Source organism: Poecilia reticulata, chromosome 9 (assembly GCF_904066995.2).
Source record: "Poecilia reticulata chromosome 9, P_reticulata-male-v2, whole genome shotgun sequence".
Lineage (NCBI taxonomy): Eukaryota > Metazoa > Chordata > Actinopteri > Cyprinodontiformes > Poeciliidae > Poecilia > Poecilia reticulata.
This window is the reverse complement of record NC_088838.1, coordinates 18525207-18551826: the sequence shown is the minus strand read 5'-3', so window position 1 is coordinate 18551826 and position 26620 is coordinate 18525207. Positions and strand designations below refer to the sequence as shown.

At 41.9% G+C, this 26620-nt stretch overlaps 2 protein-coding genes across 5 annotated transcripts in view; both read right to left on the bottom strand.

Annotated features, from left to right (window-relative positions):
• osbp2b (oxysterol binding protein 2b) overlaps window positions 1-1185 on the bottom strand; it is a 47352-nt gene extending 46167 nt beyond the window's left edge. The window contains exon 1 of one of the 4 annotated variants that reach the window (XM_081610662.1): window positions 605-1185. In XM_081610662.1, the coding sequence (XP_081466788.1) occupies window positions 605-762 (158 nt within the window). In that variant the 5' untranslated portion in view covers window positions 763-1185. The remainder of the gene's footprint in view (window positions 1-604) is intronic. The other 3 variants (XM_081610663.1, XM_008418633.3, XM_008418634.3) reach the window with 3 other exon arrangements.
• A 728-nt stretch (window positions 1186-1913) lies between these two features.
• On the bottom strand, window positions 1914-24980 carry rasl10a (RAS-like, family 10, member A). Its single transcript, XM_008418635.3, has 3 exons — window positions 23647-24980; window positions 9559-9683; window positions 1914-5801 (listed from the first exon to the last, which is right to left on the bottom strand). The coding sequence occupies exons 1-3, from the start codon at window positions 23860-23862 to the stop codon at window positions 5531-5533; spliced, it is 612 nt and encodes a 203-aa protein (XP_008416857.1). The 5' UTR covers window positions 23863-24980; the 3' UTR covers window positions 1914-5530.
• Between the last annotated feature and the right edge of the window lie 1640 nt (window positions 24981-26620).

The following is a 26620-nucleotide window of genomic DNA, read 5'->3' as shown; positions in this document are numbered from 1 at the left end:
TGTGAATTGCGATACAGGGAATTCAAACAAATTTGAATTTCCCTTTTAATTTTTAGGAAAATGTATGTGACAGTAAAATAAAAATAAATAAATAAAAATCAGTCCCAAATTAATCTTAGTAAAATCAAAACAAAAAAAATATTAAACTTAAATTTAATATGATGCAACAATAATATAATAACTGGAGGGGGGGCGGGGGGGCGTGTAGTAGTGTAGAATGTTATCTAAACAAATGGGGTTTAAAAGTTATTTTCAGTGCTCTTGACAGCTCAGGACAGGGGGCTGAGTTAGCTTGGTTTGCTAACGTCTGTATCTATGGTAACCTTATTTTTTCTGACATTAATATTATCTTAGGAGGCATGCTGCTATATACATGTCTCTCCCTGTCTGTGCTTCAGGTTACCCATAGCCTACATACATTCAGCCAAAGTGAAAACACTACGCCCTCCGTCAGCTGGAAGTAAACACACTGCCCGTTTGACAGCTAGCTTTAGCCCGTCGCTAGCCAGCTGAGGGAGCCAGCTGTCGTGATGCGCCGACAGAAATATGACACTCTGTGTGCGTTCACATCCAGCACTCCGACACACAAAAATAAATATATTACCTGTAGTAGGAAAGTAGGCCATTGCTAAGGACGAACCATCGCCGTTGGTACCCTTTTAGATAGTTAGTCCATTTAAAGAGCCAGCCTTTGTAGGTGTCCGACCCCGGAGCTGGGGCCGCGGTGGAGGTGGATGCCGAGCCCTTCCCTTGCTCGCTCATCCTCAGCTCCGCCGTACGCCGAAGAGGCGCAGGTTGATAAACCGGACCGAACCGGGGAGGGGGCCGCGGAGACAGGGACACTACGCCACTGCGGCTGTCGGGGAGAGGACGTCCTCGCAGACGGGGAGGAGAGTTCGGTCTACGGCGAGAGCAACCACCCTGGACTCCTTTCACATGACTCCGGAGGAAGGACGAGAAGTGATGCCAAGACACTTTGCTGATGCAGACAGCTGCGGATTCAGGACACAGAGCTTAACAGAGAGGAAATTCCCTACAAGCTCTCCCTGTAACCGGTTGCAGCCATAAGCAAAACAGCAGTTATCGCCATGGCGACTGATTCAAGCTGTTTGAGGGAGCGGCCGCTGGTGTTCGCTGCCCGAACCCCAGCGCCTGAATGGGAGCGACAGCTCTTTGAGGTCCAGTCTATGATTCAGAGCTACACCACGTGACGGTGCATCTACACATTCTTAAACATTTGACGTGCGTGGGGATTCTGATTCCTAACCTAAAGTCGGTCAGGTGACCACCACGCAGATGTATTTTTGAAGACATTTCAGGACGCCATAAAGGGAAAAGTACAGTTTGTGCCTGTACTAACCCATAATGAAGGTTTCACTGTCATTAAAAGTTAATTATTAATCATATCAGTAATCAGCACTTGGTCTTCTGCCATTTGTCATTTGAATACAAAGCAAAGGTGATGGTACACTTTTAAACTTTTCTGTCTTATTAACTTACTGTAAATGTCAGAAGTTTATACACTCATCCTGGACCTACAAATCATAATTATCATTTATTTTATGCCTTTGAACCATTCTTTTTGCTACATAGAAATATTACACAACACAAAAATTTAGCTTATCAAACAAAAAAAAACAAGCACAAGTTGAAGTTATTTTTTTATTAAAAGAAAAAAATTATATTTTAATGAAAAGATTTGTCCAAATCAAGTAGCAACATGATCATCTAGTCTGTCTGACTAATAAAGACAGATATGAATGTCAGGCAGGTTTTTATCAGATGCTCAGTTTGTTGTGTCCTATCGCTCTGGCTCCAGATAGCATTGCTTTACCACAAGATGGCATTGTTGTCATAATTATGCTTAATTTGTCGTGATCATTGCAAATGATGGAGAAGTAATACAAACAAGATTGGCGTTCTCAAATGCATTTATTTATTCATCATATGTCAAAAAAGAAAAACAAAATACTCAGAGTACCAACACCTTAAAAATAAAGACAAGGTTTTAGATTGAAAAAACAGAAACAAACAGTAGCCCTTTTTATTCTGAAACACACACACACACACACAAACGGATGGGAACTCATGCTACACACAGTTGCTTTCTCATTTCTCTGCTACATATTTCTCTCTGGTTTTTTTTTTTTTTTTTGTACTACTACAAAAAATGCAACCATCTGGCCCCACTGAAGGATTAGCACTACATTTGGAGGAAATCATGAGCTTGTGCTCTCACATGCCTTTGAAAAATGATAACATTCATACACTCAGCTGCTCACTGTGGAGTCAGGAAACCATGTAGTACAAAAAAATAATTAAACACAAGATCACATTTTCACATCAGTGCAATTAAACCCTGACCTGTTGGATTTGACCAACAATAGCATGCAAGATGATCCCTCTGGAGCCTTTCTTATATACAAATTGGTCAGATGTGTTCTCAAAGTACCTACCTTGATCTAGTCAAAACCAAATAAGAGCTGCTCACAACATTGCCATTTTGACGCTATTCCGATAGTGATGTTAAAGCTTTAGTAATGATCCATTTGCATCCTGGATGGTACATGTAGGAGCCACTGAGCTGTGTTTATGCACTTTTATAGGATGCAAGAGTGCATTGCACACGGATTACAGCAACCGCAAGAGGCATTTTCAATATGATATATTGGTGTGTAGTCGGTTGAGGGCATCACTGCAGGGGTTTATTGCTCCATTCTGATCCGAAGCATCAACATCTGTTTCCCTATCTTGCTGTGTTTGTCCTTTATCTGCCTGAAAGTCAGTTATCTAACCGTCTCCCTTTGCCTTGGCTTGCCCTCTTCTTCACACACAGATACCTGCATACGCTTTAACACCTACCATCATGGGGATGCCAGCGTCCACTGAGGTCCAGAAGTTTGGTCCCCACAAATCTGTCAGGGCCCACAATTAAAGTACATTAAGCACACACATACACACCACAGGTTCTGATTTTATGCTCCTGCGTGTCCCTATGTCCCTAGTTTCAATATACTCTGCAGAAACAGAGTCTGAGTGAGGTCAGACGGTAGTGTAAAGCCGCACAGTTTGTCATAATAAGGGACTGCAGTGTTTTCTGCTGCCTTAAAACACCCTGGGTGGGGACGAACAACCTTAACCCTAATCTGTAACAGAGTCAGGGAAAGAATGTCTATTGCAGGCTAATTCATCAGACCTAAAATAAAATACCATCTAATCATGTCTATGTACATTTTAAGAAAACCTTTCTAGAAGATTTAATTTATTGCAGCAATTCAATTAAAGCAGGGAATTTGTACATTATATATATTCACTACATTCCGTATGATATATTTCAAGCATTTGGTTTGGTTAATTTGGATGATGATAGCTTACATCAAATAAAAATTGAAACTTTTGCTTCTCAAAAAATGAAGTAAACTAAACAGCAATAAAAATTTATTTTCCAACACAGAAATGTTTTGGTGTGATCATGATTGTTGTTCAACAAACAGTAACTGGAAAGTAAGCTGTAAAGGTTTGCTGTTCGTAGAACAGCTGCATCCAAGCTTTTAATGGAAAGTTGAGTGTAATGACAGAGGGTGTCTGATAACGGTGCACAAGCAAAAGAAATATCTTTCAGCTGTTGAGAATAAATAATTCTGTGTTTTTCTTTTATCTCTTTTATCTAGTTGCAAAGCTAAAGCTAAAGGAAATGACAAGCTAGGAAACACCTTCACAGCTAAGGGTAAAGGATATGACACACTAGGAAACGCCCTCTTTAGGGTGTGGCTTAGACACAGGCTAACAAAGGAAGTGACCAACTGTTGCTTGTTGCCATTTTGTGCTGCTAACTCCTAAAGGTAGCATAAAAAATGGACCAGCTGTATTTTGGCATTAATAAATGGAATTCATGAATTCAACTCACTGACTCTTCTGTAATCTCATACATCAAGAACTCAGCATGGAGAACGGATAAATTCTCCACACAGCCTTGAGAAGATTGTAAAGTGAAGCACATTCAAGAGTTAAGGAAAGATTCACAAGATGTAGACAGCAGTAGAAGTTAATGCTTCAAGAGTCTCCATTCATACATGTGGGTACTCAAGACATGGACTAAGACTCTTGTATCACGTGTCCAAAAGAAGAAAAGCATATAAGCCCACTCCTGACAGAAGCATCCTGTCTAGTCTGAGTAGAAAAGGCACTAGACTGTTGCTCACTGATCCAAAGTCCTCTGTTTAGATGAAGACAGAGTTTGAAATTCATTTGAAAATTTAGGCTCCAGATTCTGGAGGAAGAGTTGAGAGTCAAAGAATCCAAGATGCTTGAAGTTCAGTGTGAAGTTTCCAGAGGCAGTTATCATTTTGGGGTGCCATGTCATCTGCTGGGGTTGGTCCACTGTGTTTACTTAAATCCAAAGTCATAATGTCCTATTCTGACTAGCTCTATGGAGATCATTTCATTTTCCAGCAGGATTTTTCATTGGTATCACTGCTAAAAGTAGCAATACCTGCTTAAATAATCAAAATGCAACTGACCCAATGAGAAACTTCTGAGTATTGTCGACAAAAAGATAAGAGACACAAGAACCAACAATGCAGACGAGCGAAAGGTCCCTATTAGAGCAACATGGACTTCCTCCACACCTTAGCAGAACCACAGGCTGGTAACCTCGATGCCGTGCGACATTTATACTGTAATTTATGCACAAAAAAAAAAACAACAACAACCAAGCACTGAATGCCTATACTGTTCATGGCATATTTTTCATTAGATTGACATCTCTGCATTATATATTTTTTTCAATCAATCTTGTGTAATATTCAAACTTTCTTAAAACCTAAATTGTGTGTTTCCATTAACAGGGATCCATAATCCTCCAATTTGAACAAAATGGACGCTTGAAATATATCATTCTTTGTGTAATGAATCTTTGTGATAGATAAGTTTTCATTCTTGAATTAAATCACTGAAACTAATAATCTTATTGATCATATTCAGTGATGTGCACCTTTGTTTTTCTTTATCTTTGTCATCTTCTATTGTGGATATTGGCCTTGTATCTCGAAGTAAATTCTAATGCGTCATATCTGTGCTTGTGCCTTTTCACCATCCTGAATATGACAAATTCAAAAGGAAGACTCAATAATATTGCTGCCTCTCTGGTTTTGAGTCTTACAAACACAGCTTTCATGCTGTCCGGCCCAGTTACAGACCTGATGTATGAGTCGTGTTACATTCGGAGACCCGGCCTGAAATGTTTAGCCTTCAGGCTGATGTGTGAAAACATAACTCTGTTGGATCTCAAGTTGCTGTTGCTTCTATCGGCTTCCTCCTTTCTACACAGGATTAGACTAGGAAGTGGTTGGATGAGCATGTGTGGAATTTCAGAGTCTTTTACAGCGCAGAGTCAAATAAACCTCATGAAAAATCAGCTCAGTTAAGCAGGAGGCCACGGGGTATTTTTCCAGCCATTACGATAAAGAGTCCTTTTCTCCAGGGTCTGCTCCACCACGGACATGAGAAAGGGTGGAGGAAGCTCTCGGGGTCACATGACTGTGCACCGATTCCTCTGTAGCGCCCCCTGCAGACGGGTGGAGGTATGGTTCTGGCGCATGCCCCGTGCCACGGCGATGCCCAGCAGCTCCTTGAAGAGCAGGACCACATGCCAGTTAAACTTGGCAGAGCACTCCACGTAGCCACACTTCCACGTCTTCTTCACCAGGACTGACACGGCCCTGCGGGGCATGAAGCGCTGCCTCTGCAGATCCCGCTTGTTACCCACCACTAGGATTGGCACCTCGCTGCTGCTGCCTTCCCTGAAGGAGAATGTGAAGTGGGAAAAAAGAAGGAGGGGTTGGTTTCAAAAGGCACAGCTATCAGCTTGGTGTTTGCCAAACCTGTTGTCACTGTGTAGTGAGTGTGTGTGTGTGCGTGTGCACGTGTGTGTGTGTGCGTGTGTGTGTGTGTGTGTGTGTGCGTGTGCGTGTGTGTGGGGGTGTGTGTGTGCGTGTGTGTGTGTGTGTGCCCATCTTCTGAGGTGTGTGGGGGTGGACAGGAAGAGTGGAGCACACACTGGCTCCAGGGGCCTCCCTCTGCAGTAGGCGGTTTACGGTGTTACTGAGTATAAAAACATATGGTAAGCAATGAAGTACATTTGGGCCTTAAGATAAAGTTCCAGTCAGACATTTGAATCGACTCATCTTCAGTGTAGGGGTCATGTAAATTTTGAAGCTTAAATTATTTATTTAAGGTAATTGTTTTAGGGTAAAATGATTATCCAACATAGAGCTTCTATGAACTGTAAGAACAACATTTAGAGGTTTTAATATATTTTAGCAAGTTGCAGACAGATTTCAATGCCATGCACAAAGTCCTTGCACAAATCTGGCGATGAATTTGAGCACAGACTTGGTGTCTAAGCATAATCTAAAACCTCTTGGTTTCCTTTTGGGATCTTTGTCTTGCTGAAACTCCCAGATGTGAAAACATTCAATTATTTGATCCAAATTGTCACCCTCAGATGAAAGGAAGTTGGACATTGGTTAGGGTGTTCAAGAACTGAAGCCTTCCATAAACCAGAAGCTGCTTAAAGTGAATCCAGTTTGACATCTTCATAGACTGAAAAGATGAAAATTAAAAATAAAATTCATGCTCTAAAATGGACTCTTTTAAGACTGGTTAAAATTTGAAAATTTGAAAAAAGACATTTTCTCTAAATGTCTTTCTAGTTCAATGGTCAAGCTAGAAAGAAATGAAACTATTTGACATGAGTGAGAGGTAATAGATATAAAGCTTTTAAACCTAACAACAACGCACCAGCTGTCAAGCGCAGTGGTCGTAGCATCACACTGTTTAGAGCTGTTTCACTGACAGTGGTTTTATTCCATTTCACAAAGTGCCTGGAACAATGAAGAAGACTATCTCCAAGGTGAGATGAGGTCCCAACAGCACAAAGATCCCAAAACACAAGATGAAAACCAGTTTTGAAATGGATAAACCAGAATAGAACTTCTCAAACGGGCATCACCTCAACCATAATGAAAATGTACAGGTTATGATTAAAAGTCAGGTCCACGCCAAGAGATAAGCAAACTCAATCATTTCTGATGAGAACAGTGGTCAAATACCGAACCAGAATCATGTCACAATATTGTTGATAACTGCAAAATAAACCCCAAAACACCTGGTTTCTCTGGTTTTGTGTTGTACACTCCTCAACCCAATCCTAAAACCATGAAGGTTGACACAAGTATTCACATTTTGTGCTGGATAGTCATAACCACGTTGTAGGTTGACCTTCAAAGAGAAACTGGAATAAAACCGGAGCACCAAACGAAGAATAAAGTAGACATTTTCAGACCACTCGCCTTGAAAAGTTAGACTCTGGTTAAGGTTTAATATCATTTTCATGTTATTTTTCTGTCAGGCATTCACAGTGTCATGATGACCCCATTGTGGCAAAGGCAGAAAAGCTTTCTGTCTTTACACATTACTGCATAGCTAAGATGCACAGTCTAGACCACTTGCATCAGCCATCACACACAGCAGAGATCAGATGTAGTAAGACAGTAACTTTTTCATTTTGGACTCTAAAAACAAGAGACAACATCTGCAAGAGAAGAGCTTAAAGAACAAAAAAAAACAAACATCTTTAAGTTACTTCTCTTTGCAAAAAAGCACCAAAAAGAAGAAAGTTTCTTCTTTTTGGTGAAGAAACTTTCACCAAAAAGAGAAACTTTTCTTTCACCAAACAGTCTTGATGACTTTCAATGTCACTTTCACTTTTTAATGTTTTCTATTTCATTTTTCAGTAAAATGCCTGTTAATTTTACTCCTGGCCCTGTTGAGTCTTTTTTTTTTTTTTTTTTACATTTTTAAGCTCATCTTGTAACCTGGCTACAATCCAGCAGCACACAAGGCGAATACTTGTAATATTTTCCCCAATCTTCAGATTTGGATCAATGTTTTGCGCAAAAAAACAAACAAGACAAATAAACCCTAAATTAAAGTAATTCATACTAAAGGTTTCTGCATGTAAATGTTGGACCGAAGCTGGATTTTATAAATCTGAGTCCTGCAGCACAACCCAAGAACCTGTGTTGTAGGCTCTCAGGTCAAAACATTATTACTAGAATCTTGTGGCTGGCTTAGGGATCCTTTGTGTCAGTCAGATAATAAAAATAGAGATTACTTAGAATACATTTTATTTCAATGCAATAAAATCCTTTTTGCACTGCTTTAGCTGGAGCTACACATTTTATTCAAGTTAACAAACGGATTTGGAGCATTAGTGGAGGGAAATCTTCTGCAAGCTTTTAAATCAGATAATAAGTCTTCTGCTTAAATGACTGCAAAGATTATGCAGAGGTAGAATCTTGCAAAAACTGATGAATTATTAATTTATCTTTTCTTCTATTAATGAATAAAGATCTTTTTGTCCCGAATTGGGTGTAAATCTTTGACAATGATTCGCATTTGAGGGCATATTTCCACACCTGCTTTGATAGACCAATAGCCTGACAGAGAGAATTACATAAGAAAGAGACAGATGCGCAGTTCATTTTTCAAGCCCTGAGGCAGTGCTCAGTAATCTCACATAAACTAAAAATCATCTCACAAATCATTGATTTCTCAGAGGGAGAGAAACAATCTACGTGGAAGTGTTTGGATTCATGTCTTCTTATGAAAACCATGTGGGAAGGGACCTAGCGTCATCAGAAGCTTCGGTGAACTAAAGGTTCATGCTAGAGGGCTGCAGAAACAAGAGAGAAAATTCAGCGTTGCTCTGGTTTTCAGCAGATTTTTGTAGAGCCAGATCATTTCAACCAAACATTTTGTTCTTTTGGAGCTACAGAGAGAGAAACCCTCCATGCCTCCATTATTCATGAACTCCACACCAGGTTGGTCCCCGCCTGGCGCTTGGCGAGTCTCTTTCATTCTGACATGGGATCTGTGTCCTGTGAAAACATGCCTCTCCTGCTTGGGATTCCTCTGGCATACACCCTGCACGTTGCCTATGGGTTTCTGTCTCCCACCATAAACATGGAGGGGAGGATGGACTTTGTGTTGGCAGCTTGGTCATGTACTACACGGCAAACAAATGAAGTCCCTCTCTATATGGAAATATATTCAGGTGTGCCAGTGTTGTGGATAACAAAGCAGGTTTTCTTCTGATCCTTAATGTTCAGCCCTTTAGCCTCACGTATGTTGACACAAAGCCGTTCAGGAGACTTTGGATCTGTATTTTATCGCCCTGGTTTTCACCCGTTGTTCCCTTCGTGTGAAATAAAGGCAGATATATCTCCCACATAATCTTCAAACTGCTGGTTTTGCCTTAGACAGCGCTCGTGGAGAAGCGCTGCATCAAATGTCAAAACAAAGTTGCTCAGTTTTCAAGGAGGACGGTGCTAAATTAAAAGATACCACCACAGAAAGAGTAAACATATATCTGTTGCAACTGTTAGACTAAAAAGCTTTGTTGCTGGCGCTTAATTGAGAGATGAGGCAGCTTTATTTAAGCAATGAAGTGAAAAGGTTGTAGATCAGAAGGGGAAAGGAAACGTGTAAGTGTACCTGTTCTCCACTATCTGCTGTCTGATCATTTTCACGTATTCAAAGCTCTCCACACAACAGATGTCGTACACCAGGATGTAAGCGTTGGCGTTGCGGACGCCTCTGCAGCGCAGATCCAACCATTCCTGAATGACAGAGAAAAACACAAAAATGTGTCCAAAATTGATTTAAGAAAACAAACAGCTTAAATTATAAAGTTTTATGTGTTAGAATAAAAAAATTACACACATATTTTGTCAACTAGTTGATGCTGTTTCTATGATTTAGATATGTTTTTGTCATGATTGTATTGGTGGTGGAGGTGGTGGACCCAAGTTGTTGTGAGAAATGATGATTTTAATGATAAACAGGAAGGTGAACAGAAATCCAGGTAGCACAGGTGAATGATAAGAACTCAAACACACTGGTAGCACTGGGAAGATACACGGCTAATGACCCGACAGGAAAACACAGATGCAGATTCTTGATTTTCTCAAAAAATGTGGTTTGCATTATATGAAAATCTTTGCGATAAACCTGTGGGACACAAAACGCACCAAATTCAGAGAATGACCCAGGTGGGATTAAATACACAGGGAAGACAATCAAAGGGAAGATGGGACAACACGGAACTAAAATAACACACAGAAAACCAAATCCTCACAGTTTTAGCCAGTAGTGGTGGTGGCTATACGCTAATGCGCTAATAACAGAGCTAATTTAACTTCTAGCGTTTTTTCTTGCTTTGAAAGCCTCTAGCACACATAGTTTCCCCTAAATTAATTTTCTGGATAAATTCTGAAGCATTAATTGACTTGGCTGTTTTGTGACGTTTGACAAATATGTTGACAGTTTGGTTATCTACTTAAGTCATTTTAACTTGGAAGTTTATATTCATGCTCTTATTTTGTAGTCTGCATCCGCTCTCACAATAAACTTTATTGAGCAAGTGGGATTTACACAACAAACAAACAACCTCTGCGCTGTAACGCATCCCCACTGCATGATGCTGCCACCACTATGTCTCACCACGGATATGGAGTGTTTATGACAATGTGCTTTGTTAGTTTTCAACCAGACATTCATTTCCCTTCTACTTCACACTACTTTAAGTAATTTCAGGTAGATTGCTGATTGATGTGGTTTGAAGAGCTGAGCTTTGTTTGGGATTAGTCTGAAAAATGTTGAAATGGCTCAGAAAGTTTCTGTGTTTGCATTGTAAAAGTTGTGCATTATTTTTTTTGCAGCACCTCTCAGAGAATGCGGTTCACATACTTACACACCAGAGTGATTACAGTGGGCAGAAGAGCACTGCGTGTTCCTGTTATATTCTAAAAGCTCTTTGGCTCTTTATCACATTTTGGATGCCTCTGCTGCAGAGAAAGTGAGCAGTGAATGAATTCCTGACGCTGACACAACTCCCTGAGCTTCGCCTTCTTCATGTAAAGTCATTTGGTGATCACCGAGAAGAAAACGCCGCTCGGTCTCCTAGCTACACACATTCAAGGACGATGACCGATGTTAGACAGAACTAATCATTCTGAGTCAAAGGAAGAAAAAGCAACAGTTTTACTGTTTTCACTGTCAGAATTTGTTGTCCATGGTACATTCAGCTTTAATGACTTGTTTGATTATGGTGAGTTTCAACGGGCAATTAAAAAAGCAATAAAAACATTGTGATCCTCCTCACTTCTGTTCATGGTGAGTTTCCTAAAACTCTCATAAGTGTTGTGTTAAACCACGCCAGCAGCCTCAACCGGCAGCCAATGAATTAATCAATATTTTATCTGATAAAAGAGGGAGCCAGAAACTTGAAGGAGAGGGGAAAGTGATCTTCTGGAGGGAAAAAAAAAACAGATGCTGAAAATAAAAAATAAAAAACAAGGAGAAGCCTGAGAGAATGCTGAAAAGATGGAAAAAGGCAGAAGGATCAAGGGATGAACAAGACAGAGAGTCACCACCAGCTCTGCTTTAACAGCGGCTTGGCTTTCTGAGACTGCCGTGGGCTCAGATGAAACTCATCTATGTTTAATTTAGCTTACCATGCTGTGGAGACAGTGGGAACCGTACAGGAAACAATCATTTCAGCAACTCTAATACAATTACTGGAAAGGAGTTTTAGGATTTCATCAGTCAGCATGGTGGTGCCGTGGTTAGCAGCACTGTTGGCAGTAATCTGATTGGGCGGTCCAAATCTCAGCCTTTCTGTGCCTGTTCTCTCTGAGCAAGCACAGGTCTGTCCAGTTTCCTTCCACCGACCAATGTCATGCATGTTAGGTTAACTGGCCTCTAAAAATGCATTTAGAAATGACGTTATGAATGAATGTGTGGTTGTTTGCCCTGGAGTGTCTCTGTGTTGCCCTGGGAATTACAGCCGGCTCGTGCAGAGTGCCCCCCATCTCCTCCCCAGTGACCGCTGGAAACAGGCACCAGCTGTTCTGTGAACCTGCTGCAAGCATGAAGCAAGCACAGAAAATGGATTTCATCACTGAGTTAAGTGTTTTAGTTTTCGGTTTTCAACACCAATTTCACAATATTTTACTCACAATTATATTCCACATAAGGTTCAATCTTGTTATTTGCATTGCAGCTCAACAAAATTGTTCAGAAAAACAGGAAAACGTTTGCTTCTGAACATTTTCAATACAGTAAATGTATTATTGATGGAAAATGTGTTCCTTTAGAGACTAAGGATTTTATTATGGGCGACACTGGTCAGCATTTTTATGCTCTCGATAGAAAAATAATTTCTTTTTAATACTGCACATTGTTCCCACTGTTAAATTAAACTGAAAAATTCATTAAGAAAAACTGAAAGCACTGGAAGTGCTGGGAATGTTGGTCTGTCTCACATCTTTGGCGGATCTGGATCTGGGTTTTCCAGCAAATCAAAGGGAACAATTCCTCCTAATATCCAATATGTGAGAGACAATGAAGCAAAACTGACTCAGCATGTCATAACAACAAAGTTTTTTAAAACAACAAAGTCTTAGCAAGTGGTACTATTTTTACTCAGACCAGTTTGATGTGAAGAGACACAGCTGGGAAGCTTTGATCAACTTATTCTTGGTGTATAAAAGCTTTCAAGGTTGCCTCTTTGTCAGTGTTTTGAAAGGCAACTGATTGGTAAGAAAAAGTTACTTCTACTTGATTTGCGGCGATACTTTGCATGTTTTTCTAATCCTCTTTGTGAAATCTCTCCCCTCATATACAAACTCTTCAGCTTATTGTAAAAGTTTTCTACTGGATTTAAGTCCAGGGGCCAAGATGGGCATGTAAGAAATGATGTCATTATTCTCCTGTTAAAAGACAAAATACTGACAAATTTAGATGATGAGCTTTGTAGAGGAGCCACATAGATTATTTAAAATCTCCAGGCATTTTCAATGAGTAAACAAGGTTCCCAGTGACTGTATCTAACAGTGGGCATGAAACCCGTTTTTCTCATAAGGAGCATTCACTTTGTTTAATACCGCTCCCACCTTGAGCGTTTTTCACTGAAAGTTTGCTCTAAGTTTCTCCATCTCTGTAGAATTCAGAAAATTCTACCAAGTCATGTTCCTAATGACTTGGTAACTCTTTGCTGCAGTTCTCCAACATTGAGAGTTGGAGGAATCCTTTTACATTGAGATTTGTTTCTAATGCTGCACTGACACATTTTTAACATCCATCCATTTTCTGCACACCTTTGTCCCTAGTGGGGTCAGGAGTGGTGCCTATCTTCAGCGACAAGACAAACAACCATACACACTCAGGGAGAATATAGAGATTTATTTATTGTCAATTAACCTGACAGTCATGTTTTTGGACTGTGGGAGGAAGCCGGAGTACCCGGAGAAAACCCACGCATGCACAGGGAGAACATGCAAACTCCATGCAGAAGGACCGGGGCTGGGAATCAAACCCAGAACCTTCCTGCTGCAAGGCAACAGCTCTACCAACTGCACCACTGTGCAATAAATCTGGAAGCAATTTATAAAAGTGTAGATCTTCGAAAGTGAGTGAAGAGCAGAGAGAGATTAAAATCCATTCATGATCACAATCTCTGCTGAAACCCTGCCTTGATTTTGAAAGCTGCTCAGATTAAATGTGTTTGAGTGGTTGCTCACTGATACACTTTAATTTATGTCAGATTATTCAACCTTTTTTTGTTGTATAATGTTGGCTTTTCAATACATTGGTTTTTCAAAATATCAAAATGCAGACTGCCTGACATACTATAAATGATAAGCTGATACGACCAACACGTGTGGCACTAAAACACAAAAATTGATTTGATTTTTGATTGATGCTGCTCTCTGTAGCTTTGTTCGTTTCCACCAGAACTTGAATTCAAAAAGAAGAAATTTAATCACACACAAAAATGTCCTTTTCATGCCAGCATGCTGCTCATCCCACGTATGCAGCTGATAATTTATGACAGCGGAAGATAAGGGAAAAGGCGATGATCAGTGTGGTGATGTTACTGATAATGTCGGCACGCTGATGAGAATGAATTTGCCTTCACTGGGCCTGGAAGAAGTTATTTATGGGTCCGTGTCAACAGGAAGAAACAGTCTCACATGAGTGGGATGGTAATGAGGCTGATGAGGCGTGGAGGAGAGATGTATGGAACGACTGCAGGCAAAACGGGGAAGAGGACGGTGAGAAAACAGGTGTAAATATGACGACTTCTCTTTCCAAGGCATCTAGCACCATTAAGAAGTGACTGAGTGTAGATGGCAGACATCACTGCTGCCATCTGCCCCCCTGCTGACCTTGGGACCTTAAAAGAGCACAAATTCAGACAGACTAGGTTAACAAATCGATCAGTACCATGACTACTAAGAAAAACCTAGATATTTTTCAAGCTATGTTAAAAAAAAACACACACACACATTTGTAGCTAACTTAAAAATATTCAGCTGCTTGTGTCTGAGTCAGTGAAATATTCTACTGCAATTCACTGTAGACAGTTTAACAAGGAATAGAGCAGATTCTGAAGAAATTCTTCTTTTTCTTCTTTTGTTCTGATGTCAGAGTTGAAACATACTTAGATGGTTAGTTTAATGTTCCCATGGAGACATAATCTTTTCCACTTTATAATACAGAATACGTGCTCAGCAAAGCTCCTGCTGGGGACAAATATTTTGTACACGACTCTCAAACAGACGACTCTCAAAACCTGAATGAACAGTCTCTAAATGATTAATATTTGGACAGTCTTTGCTCTCCTGCCCATTTTGAGTATTTCAGCAGAAATGCAACATTGTTCTCGCCTTGTTTTTTCAAATAAAATATGTGTTTGTGTTCTTTAGCTTGTTATTAATTAGTAGCGGAGGACCAGGTTGCAAGCAAGAAAGTTATTTATTCAGGAAAGGTTAACAAACGTACAGGAGGAAACACAAAAGACGGTGAAATTAATTCAAGAACACAAGAGGAAACAATAGATATTATTGGACAACAAGAGGATCTGATAAGAAAAGACTAAAAACTAGGGGTTATTAGTGGAAATTATGCATGTCCACTGAAATACTGATTAGCAAACACGAAGTGATACACAGGGATTTAGGAGACACATGTGTTGATGGGAAACCTAACGGGGGAAAAAAACACCTCAACAATGACCAGAAATATGAAACACAAATGAAAAAAAGTGACCCAGTTCCAGTGAGACAGCTGAACTCTCAGAACAAACCTTCCATATAAACATGAAACCAGCATCAACCATTCCAAATGTTGGTGCTGTGGCTGTGAAAGATGTTTGTTTTGCATCAGACGCTACGCCACGTCCATTCCTTGTCTAAGCTGCTTATCCTTGCAGGGTTACGGGGAAGTGGTGTCTATCTTCAGCGGTCATCGGGCAAGGCACATTCACATTCACATTTTTTGGTAGGAAGCCAGAGCACCCAGAGAGAACCCATACACACACAAGGAGAACATGGAGATTTCACACAGAGAAACCACAGGCCAGGAGTCAAACCCAGAACCTTCTTGTTGCAAAGCAAAGGTTCTAACAACTGTTCCACTGTGTGGCCCACACCAAGTCCAGCTATGATTATTGTTATGTTCCTGCAAAGAGTGTTGCTTCTCTCCACAGGCCCAACATGCTCAGCATCTGTCAGTGACTGTGTTTTAATGTGACGTGGTAAAACACATCTGGAGAGCCCAAAAGCCTTTGCCAGCAGCTGAGAGAGCTCTACTGGAGCTGAAGGGACCGTCTCTCTATCCAAACCACACGCTGCAGTACCTTTACTGTTCTGTGTTTCTGTTGTCTTTTTTTACTCTAAAATATTCCTCCAAAACATTTTTTTCCCCTGAATTTATGTTTTATAAATCTGAACACGACCATAAAAACAATTTCCTTGACAATTTAGCAAATAGATGATAAGTCATTAAGGCTGATTTACCTAAAAGTTAACATTGGAAGTGATTTTTTTCCCTGTATAATTTTTTGTAAACTGGTAGAAGTTGATTATTCCAATAAGTTATAATCCAAATAGAATATAATAATGTTCTCTTTTTTGAGTGCTTTGCTTAATGCTGTGAAAAGGTCAAAAGCTCTTCTTCAGACGTGTTCTCTTTATTGACATGTCGTGAGGCTAATTTGACTTTTGCCAACATATGAAACTGATTGAGTTGTTCCTGCTAATGCCTTTTAAAAGTAGCAGCTAAATCATTTGAGACAGATGCTCTTATGGCTAAACGGAGGGATTGTTTGGCTACATTTTGGAAACCATGCAAGATCAGCTGAAGTGGGCAGAAGAGCAACAAGGCTGTAACAGAAAGGTTAAAATTAGGAGGAGCAAAAATAACCTGCTGTTCAATCAATATGATCCTTTATTGCCTCATTAGTCACCTGTAAAATAAGTTGTGTTAAATGTGAGAATCACCACAAATTGGTGCAGGAATGGTTGACACGGTGTTGCTGAACAAAAATGTATTTCTTCTCTTGGCCTCATGCAACCTCACGTCGGCTCTGTGCAAATATCGGATTCCCAGCGTGACTTTATCAGAATCCAAAGCTATTTCAATCCCCATTTTGTTGCGTTTCTCAGGTAAACAATGCAAATTTTCCTGCCCTTACCAACGCATATCATCACAGATCAATCCCAAATTGAGGCAGCTGAAGACATGAGATGCGCACGGCGGCCGCTTTCAGTTGCAGCCTCACATCTCGTGGCCTAAAAATAGCAGCTTGTGTTCTCATCTCGTATCTCTTTGTCATCCAAATCCTGGTTTTAAATGCGGAGGCGGAGCTTGAGAGAGCAACACTACGTCTGCAGAGCCAAGCACGAAACAGAGCAAATAAACAAAAACCAAGTGCCGGAGCGTGTATACCGCTGATGAGCATAAATCGAAACATCAGGATGTGTGCGTGTGCCGCCGATGTGCGTACGAGAGAGCGTTGAGCATGCTTGTGGGAGGAGAGTGTGACAGCAAAGTGTGGCCCCACTGTCTGCATCCTTCCAATCGGCCTTCTTACCAGTGCGGGGGAAAAGAGCATCTCATCCTTCGCTCCTCGAGACCCAAACAGAACGTGTCTCCCTGACAACAGTGGGTCCTGATCAGTTTCCAGCATGCAAAGACAAAAGCTGTTGCATCTCCGAGTATCAGGACGGGCAAAGAAGAAGAAGAGTGGCCCTTAATGGTATGTGTGTTTGTGACGGATAATGCTGGAGCACCGGGTGTGTGGTGGTGGTGGGGAAAAGGCTGATGAGCAATTAGAGACGCGTCATGCAAAGGCCACAGCGCCTGACTAGCACATAAAATCTATTACAGGCCTCACAGGTGAAATTTCAATTAATCAATGATGACCTATAGCTGGAGAATCATTACAGACGGCAGGATGTATCACTCCTCTTTGCCTCTTCGGAGACGGAGGAAAATATTTTTTTTCGGAGTTCTATGATGTGTTACAGAAAGCTGAAGTGATCTTGGATCTGTTTTAAAAACCTTGACTCTCTGCTTCCCTCTTGTTAAGGCTGAAACAGTTGGAATAAAAGAGTTTGAAAGGATTGGTTTGCACACGAAGCTGCTGTCAGGATTGCAAACCTGGGATCAGTCTGGCTTTGTCCACAGCTTATGTAATCCACTTATCATCTTCAGTCTCATTCATTTACATGTCTTTCTCTTTTAGCACATGGATGATACAGCAGGATGGGAAAAAATATATACATATATATGTTTTAGTTTAGTTTCCCTCAAGGCTTCATGAAAATCTATTGCAAAACCTGGAACTAAGAGCGATGACAAGTGAATGAGAGTAAATATGATTTTTATTGTAACTTATTGATATTTATTTAATGCTTTAAAAGAAAACCCGGGCTTGTGCTCAATGAAAAACACAATAATAAAGTACTTTGCACAAGTATCCACAACCACCAACTGCAAAGGATTTTACGTGATAAAGCGAAACCATGTAACACATAATTATGAAGTGGAAGAAAAGGTTTTACAAATGAAATAATTTAAATGAGCCAGTATTTTAAGTTCATCTCCTTCCACTGCGATAACGTCTCATAACATTTCACAGAGCAACATGTGGCTCTTTAGACGTTCCTTAATAATGACTCTTAGAAACCTTGAAAAATAATACAGCAGCAACTAGATGCGGGTTTCAGCAGTTTTCAATATTTTCATGGCATAATAACATTGCTTTGCCACAACAGGAGGACACTAAATGTAACGCTTCCATTAGATTTATGTTTCTTGCTGTTGGGTTGGAAAATACAGTATGCTCTTTTTCTCAATAATCTTCCACTCATATTAACATTTCATAGAACACGCTGCATCAAAAGTGGACACAGAAGGGACTGGGGTTATGAATGGCTCTTTGGAGCGTAAAGTGACCCTTGACCTAAGCAATCCAACTCGGTCCAGACTCTGAAGAAGCAGAAGAGATTTGCAGCTCAGACGAGAGAAACGGTCCCCAGGACAACTATTAGTCCTGAACTGCACAAAACTTTCCTTTATGAAAGTTGGCAAAACAAAAGTTCAGAGGTAAATGTTGTTTTCTGGTGTTAGAAGGACAGACCAGCTGGTCAGAATTAATGGGAAAATGGACAGGACGAAATCAGGACAATCCTGGAAGAAAACCTGCCAGAGGGTGAAAATGATTCAAGACTGAGACTTGAAAGCTAATGTTCAGATGCTCTCCATCTAATCTGGATCCACATCCATCTCCCGACCTCATCCATTCTAACGCAGCCCTGGGCAAAAAAACCCACCTCTGTTCACTAGACACACTGTAACCTTGTAACATCTCCTTGACGTCTCCAACAACTTGTCAGCAGAAATGCTCTCTGGACGTTGGTAAGGCCAGGATCAGACGGCGCCTGGTCCTGACGTTATAGGTCATCACTGACCACACTGATGAACTCAGTTTCAAATGGTCTGACGTGACACTCGGGCGCCTCTCACCTCCCTTAAATGCGCCAGGAGTTGAGTGGCGCTCATTGTTCTGTGCTGCACAAGGAAGCAGTCATCAGTCATCAGTGCGGGACGTGGCCAAAGGACGTCCACTTCGGAGACTCTTCCAGTCTCTCTCTCTCTGGCACTCTGAGGCACTCTAGGCTCAGCTGTCACTTCCATCTGAGATGATGTCAAAACGTGAACAGCATGATGAGGAGGTCTGCTTAAATAGCAGCTCCGATTGAACCAGGGAATGTATTAGTCGATTCATGGATCTAACACCTGAGGTCAGTTTCACTGTTCATTGTTAGAGAGCAGCAAGTTGTGTGAAAAGTACTGAAAATTTGAATAGTTGGATCATCCTAACGTTTTCCCCAAAAGCCGAATCCCCCTAACTTTTTCTGGGTAGTGTATTTTTTATATGAAATGGAGCAAATTCTGGAAAGATGCTGATGGATTAATGCTCTGCATGGAGTTCTGAACCCACCTGCAGCAACACAGACAAACCAGAAACCTTTCCTGGTGGAAACATAGTCACACCGCTCTGTCTGTGGGAAGCATGGCAGCTTGCAAACGAAAGCAGAAACTATTGGATATTAAAACTTTGCTGAGCTGTCTCGCATGCAAAGAGTTATGAAACAGAAGACAAAGAATATCGTAAAAAACAAAAACAAAAAAAAAAAAAAACTTTTGCATCCTTTCAGCTTTTAGATGACTTGTGATTCTCTTCACAGATGGGTACATATTCCAACTGCTTCCACAAAAGTCCAAACGACACAACGTGTTACATAAAGAGCTCTAATTTCTGCGCAGTTCACACAGTGAGCATTTAGAGAGATAACTGAGAAACTGTCCAGAGAGGAGCAAGAGAGGAGGGAGAGGAGAGCATCGTCAGTGGGTGGAAGTCATGGAGATATGGCACAAAGAAAGAAAGAACAAAAAAACAACTAAACAATAAGAGACAGAACAAGACAAGACCCGTCCTGCTGAATGCTCTATCAAGCTCAAATCCATCTGTCACCGCATCCTATGGCCGCGCTGTGCCAGCTGTCCTCTGGAAGCTATCGGCAGCAAACAGGCATTCTGCGACGCAAACAGTCTGTAAAACCATCTCAGTAAAATAACAGAAATCCGGGACTACAGTAAGCATGAAAGTCTAGTCGAAACTGGGTCACAAGTAGCCTTTTAAATACAATCTGAGATGATGAAAAAAAACAAAATAAAACCGCCAGGCTGCATCAGCACGGAGGCGTACTGACTCAACGCATCCTTCGGCTTATTCATCACAAATTTCAGAGGACAGATTACTCCTCGCTCGGTCACTCTTACTCTGATGGTGTCCATTAAGCTCTTTGGAAACTGTCTAATTGACTGCAGCCACTCAGACCTCCATCGGTGGCCTATTCCCTGCAGTATTGTAACTGGGAACGGCGCTTTAATTCAATTTGCTACATGCTGCGAGTAAATTTCAGTCGCTGTTCTTTGTGCTGCTTCAGTGTACCCGCGGCCCCCTGATTCGGGTTACGCGTCTCCGCTGATGGGGTCAATGCAGACAGACACAGTGACTCAGACATGCGGCCCAGTCGGTGCTCAGAGGACATCAACGATGCGAGGACAAGCAGGACACAACAGGAGCAGAGAGCAGACGATCCGGGTCCATTCCTCTGCGAATATAAGGCCCCACCGATCTGTCTGACAAAAAAATAAATAAATAAAAAATGTGACAGCGGCACTCAGTTGATGCGCCACAAGCTTGTTGACGCGACTCAACCTTTAGGGACAGTTTAACCCCCAGAGCCTCGTCTCATCGTCTTTCTCCTGCTTTCTGTCCACATTCACCTTCGTGTTCTCCGAGCGGCAACGTTGAGCAGAACGAATGGTTGTAAAATGTCCCTGTTGGTGACACACAGGGGACATTTGACCTCTTATCACCTTTTGATGAAACATTAGGCGTGGAAGAAAAGCTGTAATTGTTGACAGGCGGATGGCTCAGGGCCCCCTCCGCCAGCCCACACGCCGCCAGCTGCTCGTTTGTTGACTCCCACCCTGTCGGATAACCCACAGCTTTTCTTGCAGGAGCTATCAGTGAAGCTGAGAGAAAAGAGGACATTTTCTGCCGCAGTAATTGCCAGGTCGGTGTGCTGACCTGGGAGATTTTCTCTGATGAAAGTCGTCGCAGACGAGCGTCGAACGCGCCTCGCAAACGAGGCAGACGGGATGTGACGTGCGGCGCAAGGTTAAGACACACTTGACTGGCTGTTAGAGAGAGCTAATGATATGTCCACATCCATGTGTAAAAGTTAGGCAAGGTCACCTCTACAGTAGCTGGAAGTGTGGTGCCAATTTGTGTTTAACCTCTAAGACTTAAAAAAGAAAAGAAAAAAAATAATCCACATCAACCCAATGAAATTGTAACCTAAATCTACTCGCGTGTAATTTAATTTCACTCTAAATCCAGCTGTACAGTGAAGGCCTCAGAGGTTTGTTGGAGGACAAACAGCATCACGGAGGAACACATCAGGCAGCTCAGGCGTAAAGCAGTGGAGATGCTTAAAGCAGTGTCAGGTTACGCAACAATATTCCACGCTTTCAATATCTGTCAGTGCACTAAAAATCCTCATGTGAAAACGGAATGTGTGTTGCACAACTTGCAAGATGCAGCCACCCACCTACACTGATAAGTAGAGCACAATTCAGAGACACAGCCAAGAAGCTCGTGGTCATTCTTGAGGATCTGCAGAGAACCGCAGCGAAGGTGGCAGAGTGCATTGACGGCACAACGATCAATAGCGCTCTCCAGATATTTGGCCTTAAAGCTGGAGCGGCAATGCAGGGAAAAAAAAAAAAAAAGTTCAAAGAAGTTTCATTTGCAGTTTTTCACGAGTCGTGTAGAGGACACAGCAAAGATGTTCTGGCCAGATGAGACTTAAATCCAACTGTTTCACCTCACCGCCCCCACTCTGAGACATGGAGGTGGCAGCGTCACAGCAGAATCCGTGGTGATGCTTCTCTTCTGTAGAGACAGGCCGTGCCAGAGTTGACAGGAACAAGGATGAAGCTAAACCTCTGAAAATCACTAAAGAAATCTGTTTGATTCTTGAGATGTTGAGTTTCAGGCCTTGGTTCATCTTCTACCAAGGACAACGACCCTAAACAGCACAGCCACAGCTACAGTAAAACTGCTTATAAACGTGTTGTGGCTCCGTGATCCAGTCAAAGTCAAAATACAAGATACTGAATCACACACTTTTCAGATTTTTATTTGTAAACCGTTTTAGAAAACACACCCTTAATTTTGTTTTTATCTTGATGTTTATGAAACTTTTTTTTTTTCTTGGTCTTCTAAGCAACATCCTAATGAGACAAAATAAAGCTTGTGGTTGAAAATCGACAGTGAAAATCTTCAGGAGGTATTAAAGTTTCGCAAAGCACTGTATGTATGGAGAATAACAAAGAAATGTTTTATGGTGATTTTGAAGTCTGATTTTGACACATAAAGCAGGTTTCTCTCTAAGCTGTCTAAATTCCTCCAAATTCCCTCTTTGTGTTTCCACACTAGAGGAACGGCAGCACAAAGACGGGATTTAAGACTTGGAGGACTGGTGCTCAGGATTTTTATTTTTTATTTTTTTTTAAAGCCCAGTAAAACTAATTCAAGTTATTGAAACTTCACAATCTATGTTCAGAATTTTTATGTCATCAAAAACATCACTGGAAATAGTTGCGACATTTTAAATACGCTCATTTGAGAGGTTGGCAACAGAAAAGAGAAACTTTGAAGGAAATCCAGTTGCTTTTTAACTCAATGTTAAAGCAAAACACAGAAAGATACCGAGAGCCGTATCCCTTCACTCAAACGTGTCTCCTGTTAATCAGATGTAGCAGATGACCCCTGGCCATGGATAAAAGGCCAGTCTGCTCTGTCTTTTCACAGGCAGTTTAAATAGATGCGGCAGCAACATCATATCATCAGCTCATCTGAATGCACCTGACTCTGAGCGCCGCCGTATTGTAGTCAGAAATCGATCAAAGATAACCTCGTGACTGATTAAAAAAAATTTATAATTTCCTCATGAGGGGGTGTAGTTTACAAAGTGATGCTCCAAGGCTTTAAGTCAGTCTCCATAGCAACTAAAGGCATCTGATAGTGGAAAAAAAGGGATAAATAAGGTTCTTATTTTGTCATCTGGCTGCAGCTGCCAGGAGATGCTGATTAGTTAATCAAGATTTGAGTTAAAAACAGAGCATGTGTGCGTGGGTGTGTGTGTGTGGGGGGGGGGTGGGGGGGGGGTCGTGTGTGCGTGTGTGTGTGTCGCCTTGTTTTTAATACAGTTTAAAGACCATTTTCCTGACAAATACTAGCTTGCTTGTAGGGACCAACTGCTCCTTATGGGGCCCAAAGCCAGGACCCCAAAAGAAGTACTGCTGTTTTTGTGTTAGGGTTTGGGTTTAGGACTAAAGTGTGAATTGAGTTTAGATGAGGTTTATGGTTAGGGACACAATGGAAATGGTTAGAATAGGGTAAAGGTCAGGCAGCAGGAATGAATGAAAAATGAATGAGAATCAATGCGAAGCCCTTGTGAAAAAAAGAAAAACATACTGTGTATGAATATGTGTTGGTGTGTGTATTTAATCATGGATCGAATGATCTATTTGTCCGAGGTTAAAGTAGAATCATTTCGGGGTTAAACATCTGCTTAAAGTGAGCCACATTACCTGGCTGGCACTTGCTGGGAAGGAGGAGATTGGCGGGACGTCCAAAACCTTTAACTCATACATGTTCCCGTTCAGAATGACCGAGGGTCTGTACACATATCTGCTCCTGGTCGGCGTGTATGCCTCCGAGAAATCGTTATAGATGAACTGGCGGATTATAGAAGTTTTGCCCACTCCGGGAGCACCGATCACTGCGATACTCAGCGTCTCCACCATTCCTGGAGCCCGGATTCAGCACCATGGACAGCGACAGCGGCAGATGCGTACCGTCCAGTAAACACAGCTGGATCCCCCGCTGTTGCTGCTGCTGCTGCTGCTGTTGCAGCCTCTAAATCACCTTAGGTAGCCTCGGCAGCGAGCGACAAAAACGACAAATCATCCAAAGCGAGGAAACTTCACCTCCCAGGTGGGAGCGACAAGAGATTATCACAAAAACAGGCTCAAGCATGATCGCGCAAACGGAGGGAAATGGGTCTTCGTCGCCGCTGAGAGAGAAACTCTTGTTGTTGTTTTTTGTTTTGTTTTTTTTCCCAGGGGGCATCCCCGGAGAGGAAGCGGAAAAGTCCCTCCTTGCTGTCTCCACTCGGACATAATCTCATCCACGCTCGGCTCCGACCTTGCCAAGACGCGCAGGAGCTCTCCGCGCCTTCATTGATTGCCTCCTCTGCACCTCTCGCTCATTTTCCCCAGCGCTGCACCACCGCCTGCGCGCTCCTCCATGGCAGCGGGGCGGGGAGGGGGGAGGAAGGGAAGGCGCACGGCCGCGGGGACTCGTAAAGAGGCTCTCCACGTGTTCTGCAATGGCATCAAACCTCGGAGTCTTCTCACCTTCCGCTGCACCAGGGAGGGAGGGGAACGATCATCAACAGCCGACAGAGGTGCGTCTGCTGTAAAGGCATCTAGAGTGCGATCAGGAGCGCTTTGCGTCTCCCGTTGGAGAGACAGTCTCTCTCTCTCTCTCTCTCTCTCTCTCTCTCTCTCTCTCTCTCTCTCTCTCTCTCTCTCTCTCTCTCATCACTAATATCCCCCGCATTGCTCATCCAATAGGATCAGGTCGTGCGCAAAACGCGTGTGAAAGCGTGGTGTCCCCATAACGCCGCGGAATACACGGTACAGCGGCAGGCCACACACACATCAGCATCCAGCACCATACATCAACACGGTGCGGGGGTCATGCAGGCTGAACATCACATTTCTGGGTGACCTATTAGCTGCTGGATGGGGTCTGGAGGTGGGGCTCTCTGTCAATGCGTGGCATCAATCACAGCCTGGTGACAGATCCACTCAGTGGATCAGTCTGGGGGGAAATAAAACACACACAAAAAAACATCACGTGTCTCTAGGTGACTGGAGATGAGCTTCTGACAGGAGCTAAGTGCAAAACTTTACTCTGTCAGAGTTTTCTTTGGTGATTAAACCAGAGCTGGTGTTTGTCATTTCTGTAGCATAAACCGATAGCTGCGATATGCAGCGCTTGCAAACAATTTGCAGTAATTTCACTCATTGTGGGCCTGAATTCAATATACGTGTTGAGTTTTTGAACTCTCCTTCTGTTCAGGGTGAGATTATTATTCAACGGCATCTTAAATGAATTTTCAAAACAAGGATTGGTTGCAAAGGTTTGAAGAATTTGTTGTAAACTTTTTCCCTGACTAAGTTTCAGCTGTCTTGTTGTTGAGTTGGATAACATGGAGGCCGTCCGCCATATTTATGTCATCCACTTTGTTCTTTCCCACAGCATAATGCGTCCGCCGCCATGCTTGCCTGTTAGTAGAAGTTTCCACAGTTTCAATGCCTCATGTTAAGCTCTCAGAACTTTCTTCTCATCTTCCCATTTGGGAGCAAATCACTCGGTTTTTGTCTCCTCTGAGCATAAAGCCACTCACCAGAAGGCCTCGCTTGTACATCTGGGAAGCTGCAAATTCTATTTAAACTCAAAAGGAGCTTCTTTCTTGGTTCAAATGAACCAAGATGTGAAGCCACCATGATGTGAAGCTCCCAACACCGGCGACAGTCACACTGCTGGCTCACGGCAGGCTGGAGCTCCGAGGTTCACAGATTGCTCCTCAACGTCATAAATATTGGTTGTTCTGGAGTAAAACAGTTTGGCAAGTGACAATCAATTTCTGAACTCATTTGAGTCGTTAGTTGATCAATAAACACTGAAGGGATCAAATGAAGGCTTTTAAATACTCAAACTTAACCTGCCATTCATGCTGATGAGTGGGATGGAAACATTTCACCAGGACAGTGAAAACCTATTTGTTCAACATTTTATCTGCAGCTACATATGGAAAAACAAAAAAGTTTGGAAACATATTTAGTTTCCTTGACGTAACTCTTAAAAGTGTCCTTTTCTGTTTATAGCATCCAAAAAGTATTATAAACATAATAGCTTTTTTTTTTTTTTAATAACTATGTCATTAAACTTGGAATCCCAACAATAGAAGAGCATACAGCATAGCAAGAAACATGTATCCATTTTCTCTTGTCAAAGCTCAAAGTATGTGGACAGGACTGCCTCAGCTGCAACAGACGCCTGATCCCAGCGTTTCATACTCAGATTTCTAACGTTCATTTCTCCAACTCAGATGTGCATAAATAACATAAAACATCATCTGGTGTCCTCTGCTCTCACCATGACCTGCCAATCTTACTGCAGTGGTGTCATAAAACATTTAAGAGGCGTTTAAATGGTTGCTGGGAGTAAACTCAGAACGACAAGAGAGACGATGTGCTACATTGCAGCTTTTAGAGTTCAAGCATCAGAAACTCCACCACTATCCTTCTGGTTCTCACCAACGCTACTGAATAAACCCCTACTGAAGGATAAAAACAAGGATTTTCTGCTTTTCGATTGAGACAGTGCCAATAAAGTAGGCGAATTGGCGCCCCCTATCGGGTTCCTTGTGTAACAGATGATAAATATCAGATCCTCCTACTAACAGAACATCTGATAGTTATCGTAGATTTT

Coding starts and splice junctions, on each gene's coding strand:
- rasl10a (XM_008418635.3), bottom strand. CDS start 23,862: ATGGTGGAGACGCTGAGTATCGCAGTGATCGGTGCTCCCGGAGTGGGC. Junction 9,684..23,646: donor TCCCAGCAAGTGCCAGCCAG/GTAATGTGGCTC, acceptor TCTGTCATTCAG/GAATGGTTGGATCTGCGCTG. Junction 5,802..9,558: donor CAGCAGATAGTGGAGAACAG/GTACACTTACAC, acceptor ATTCTCCTTCAG/GGAAGGCAGCAGCAGCGAGG.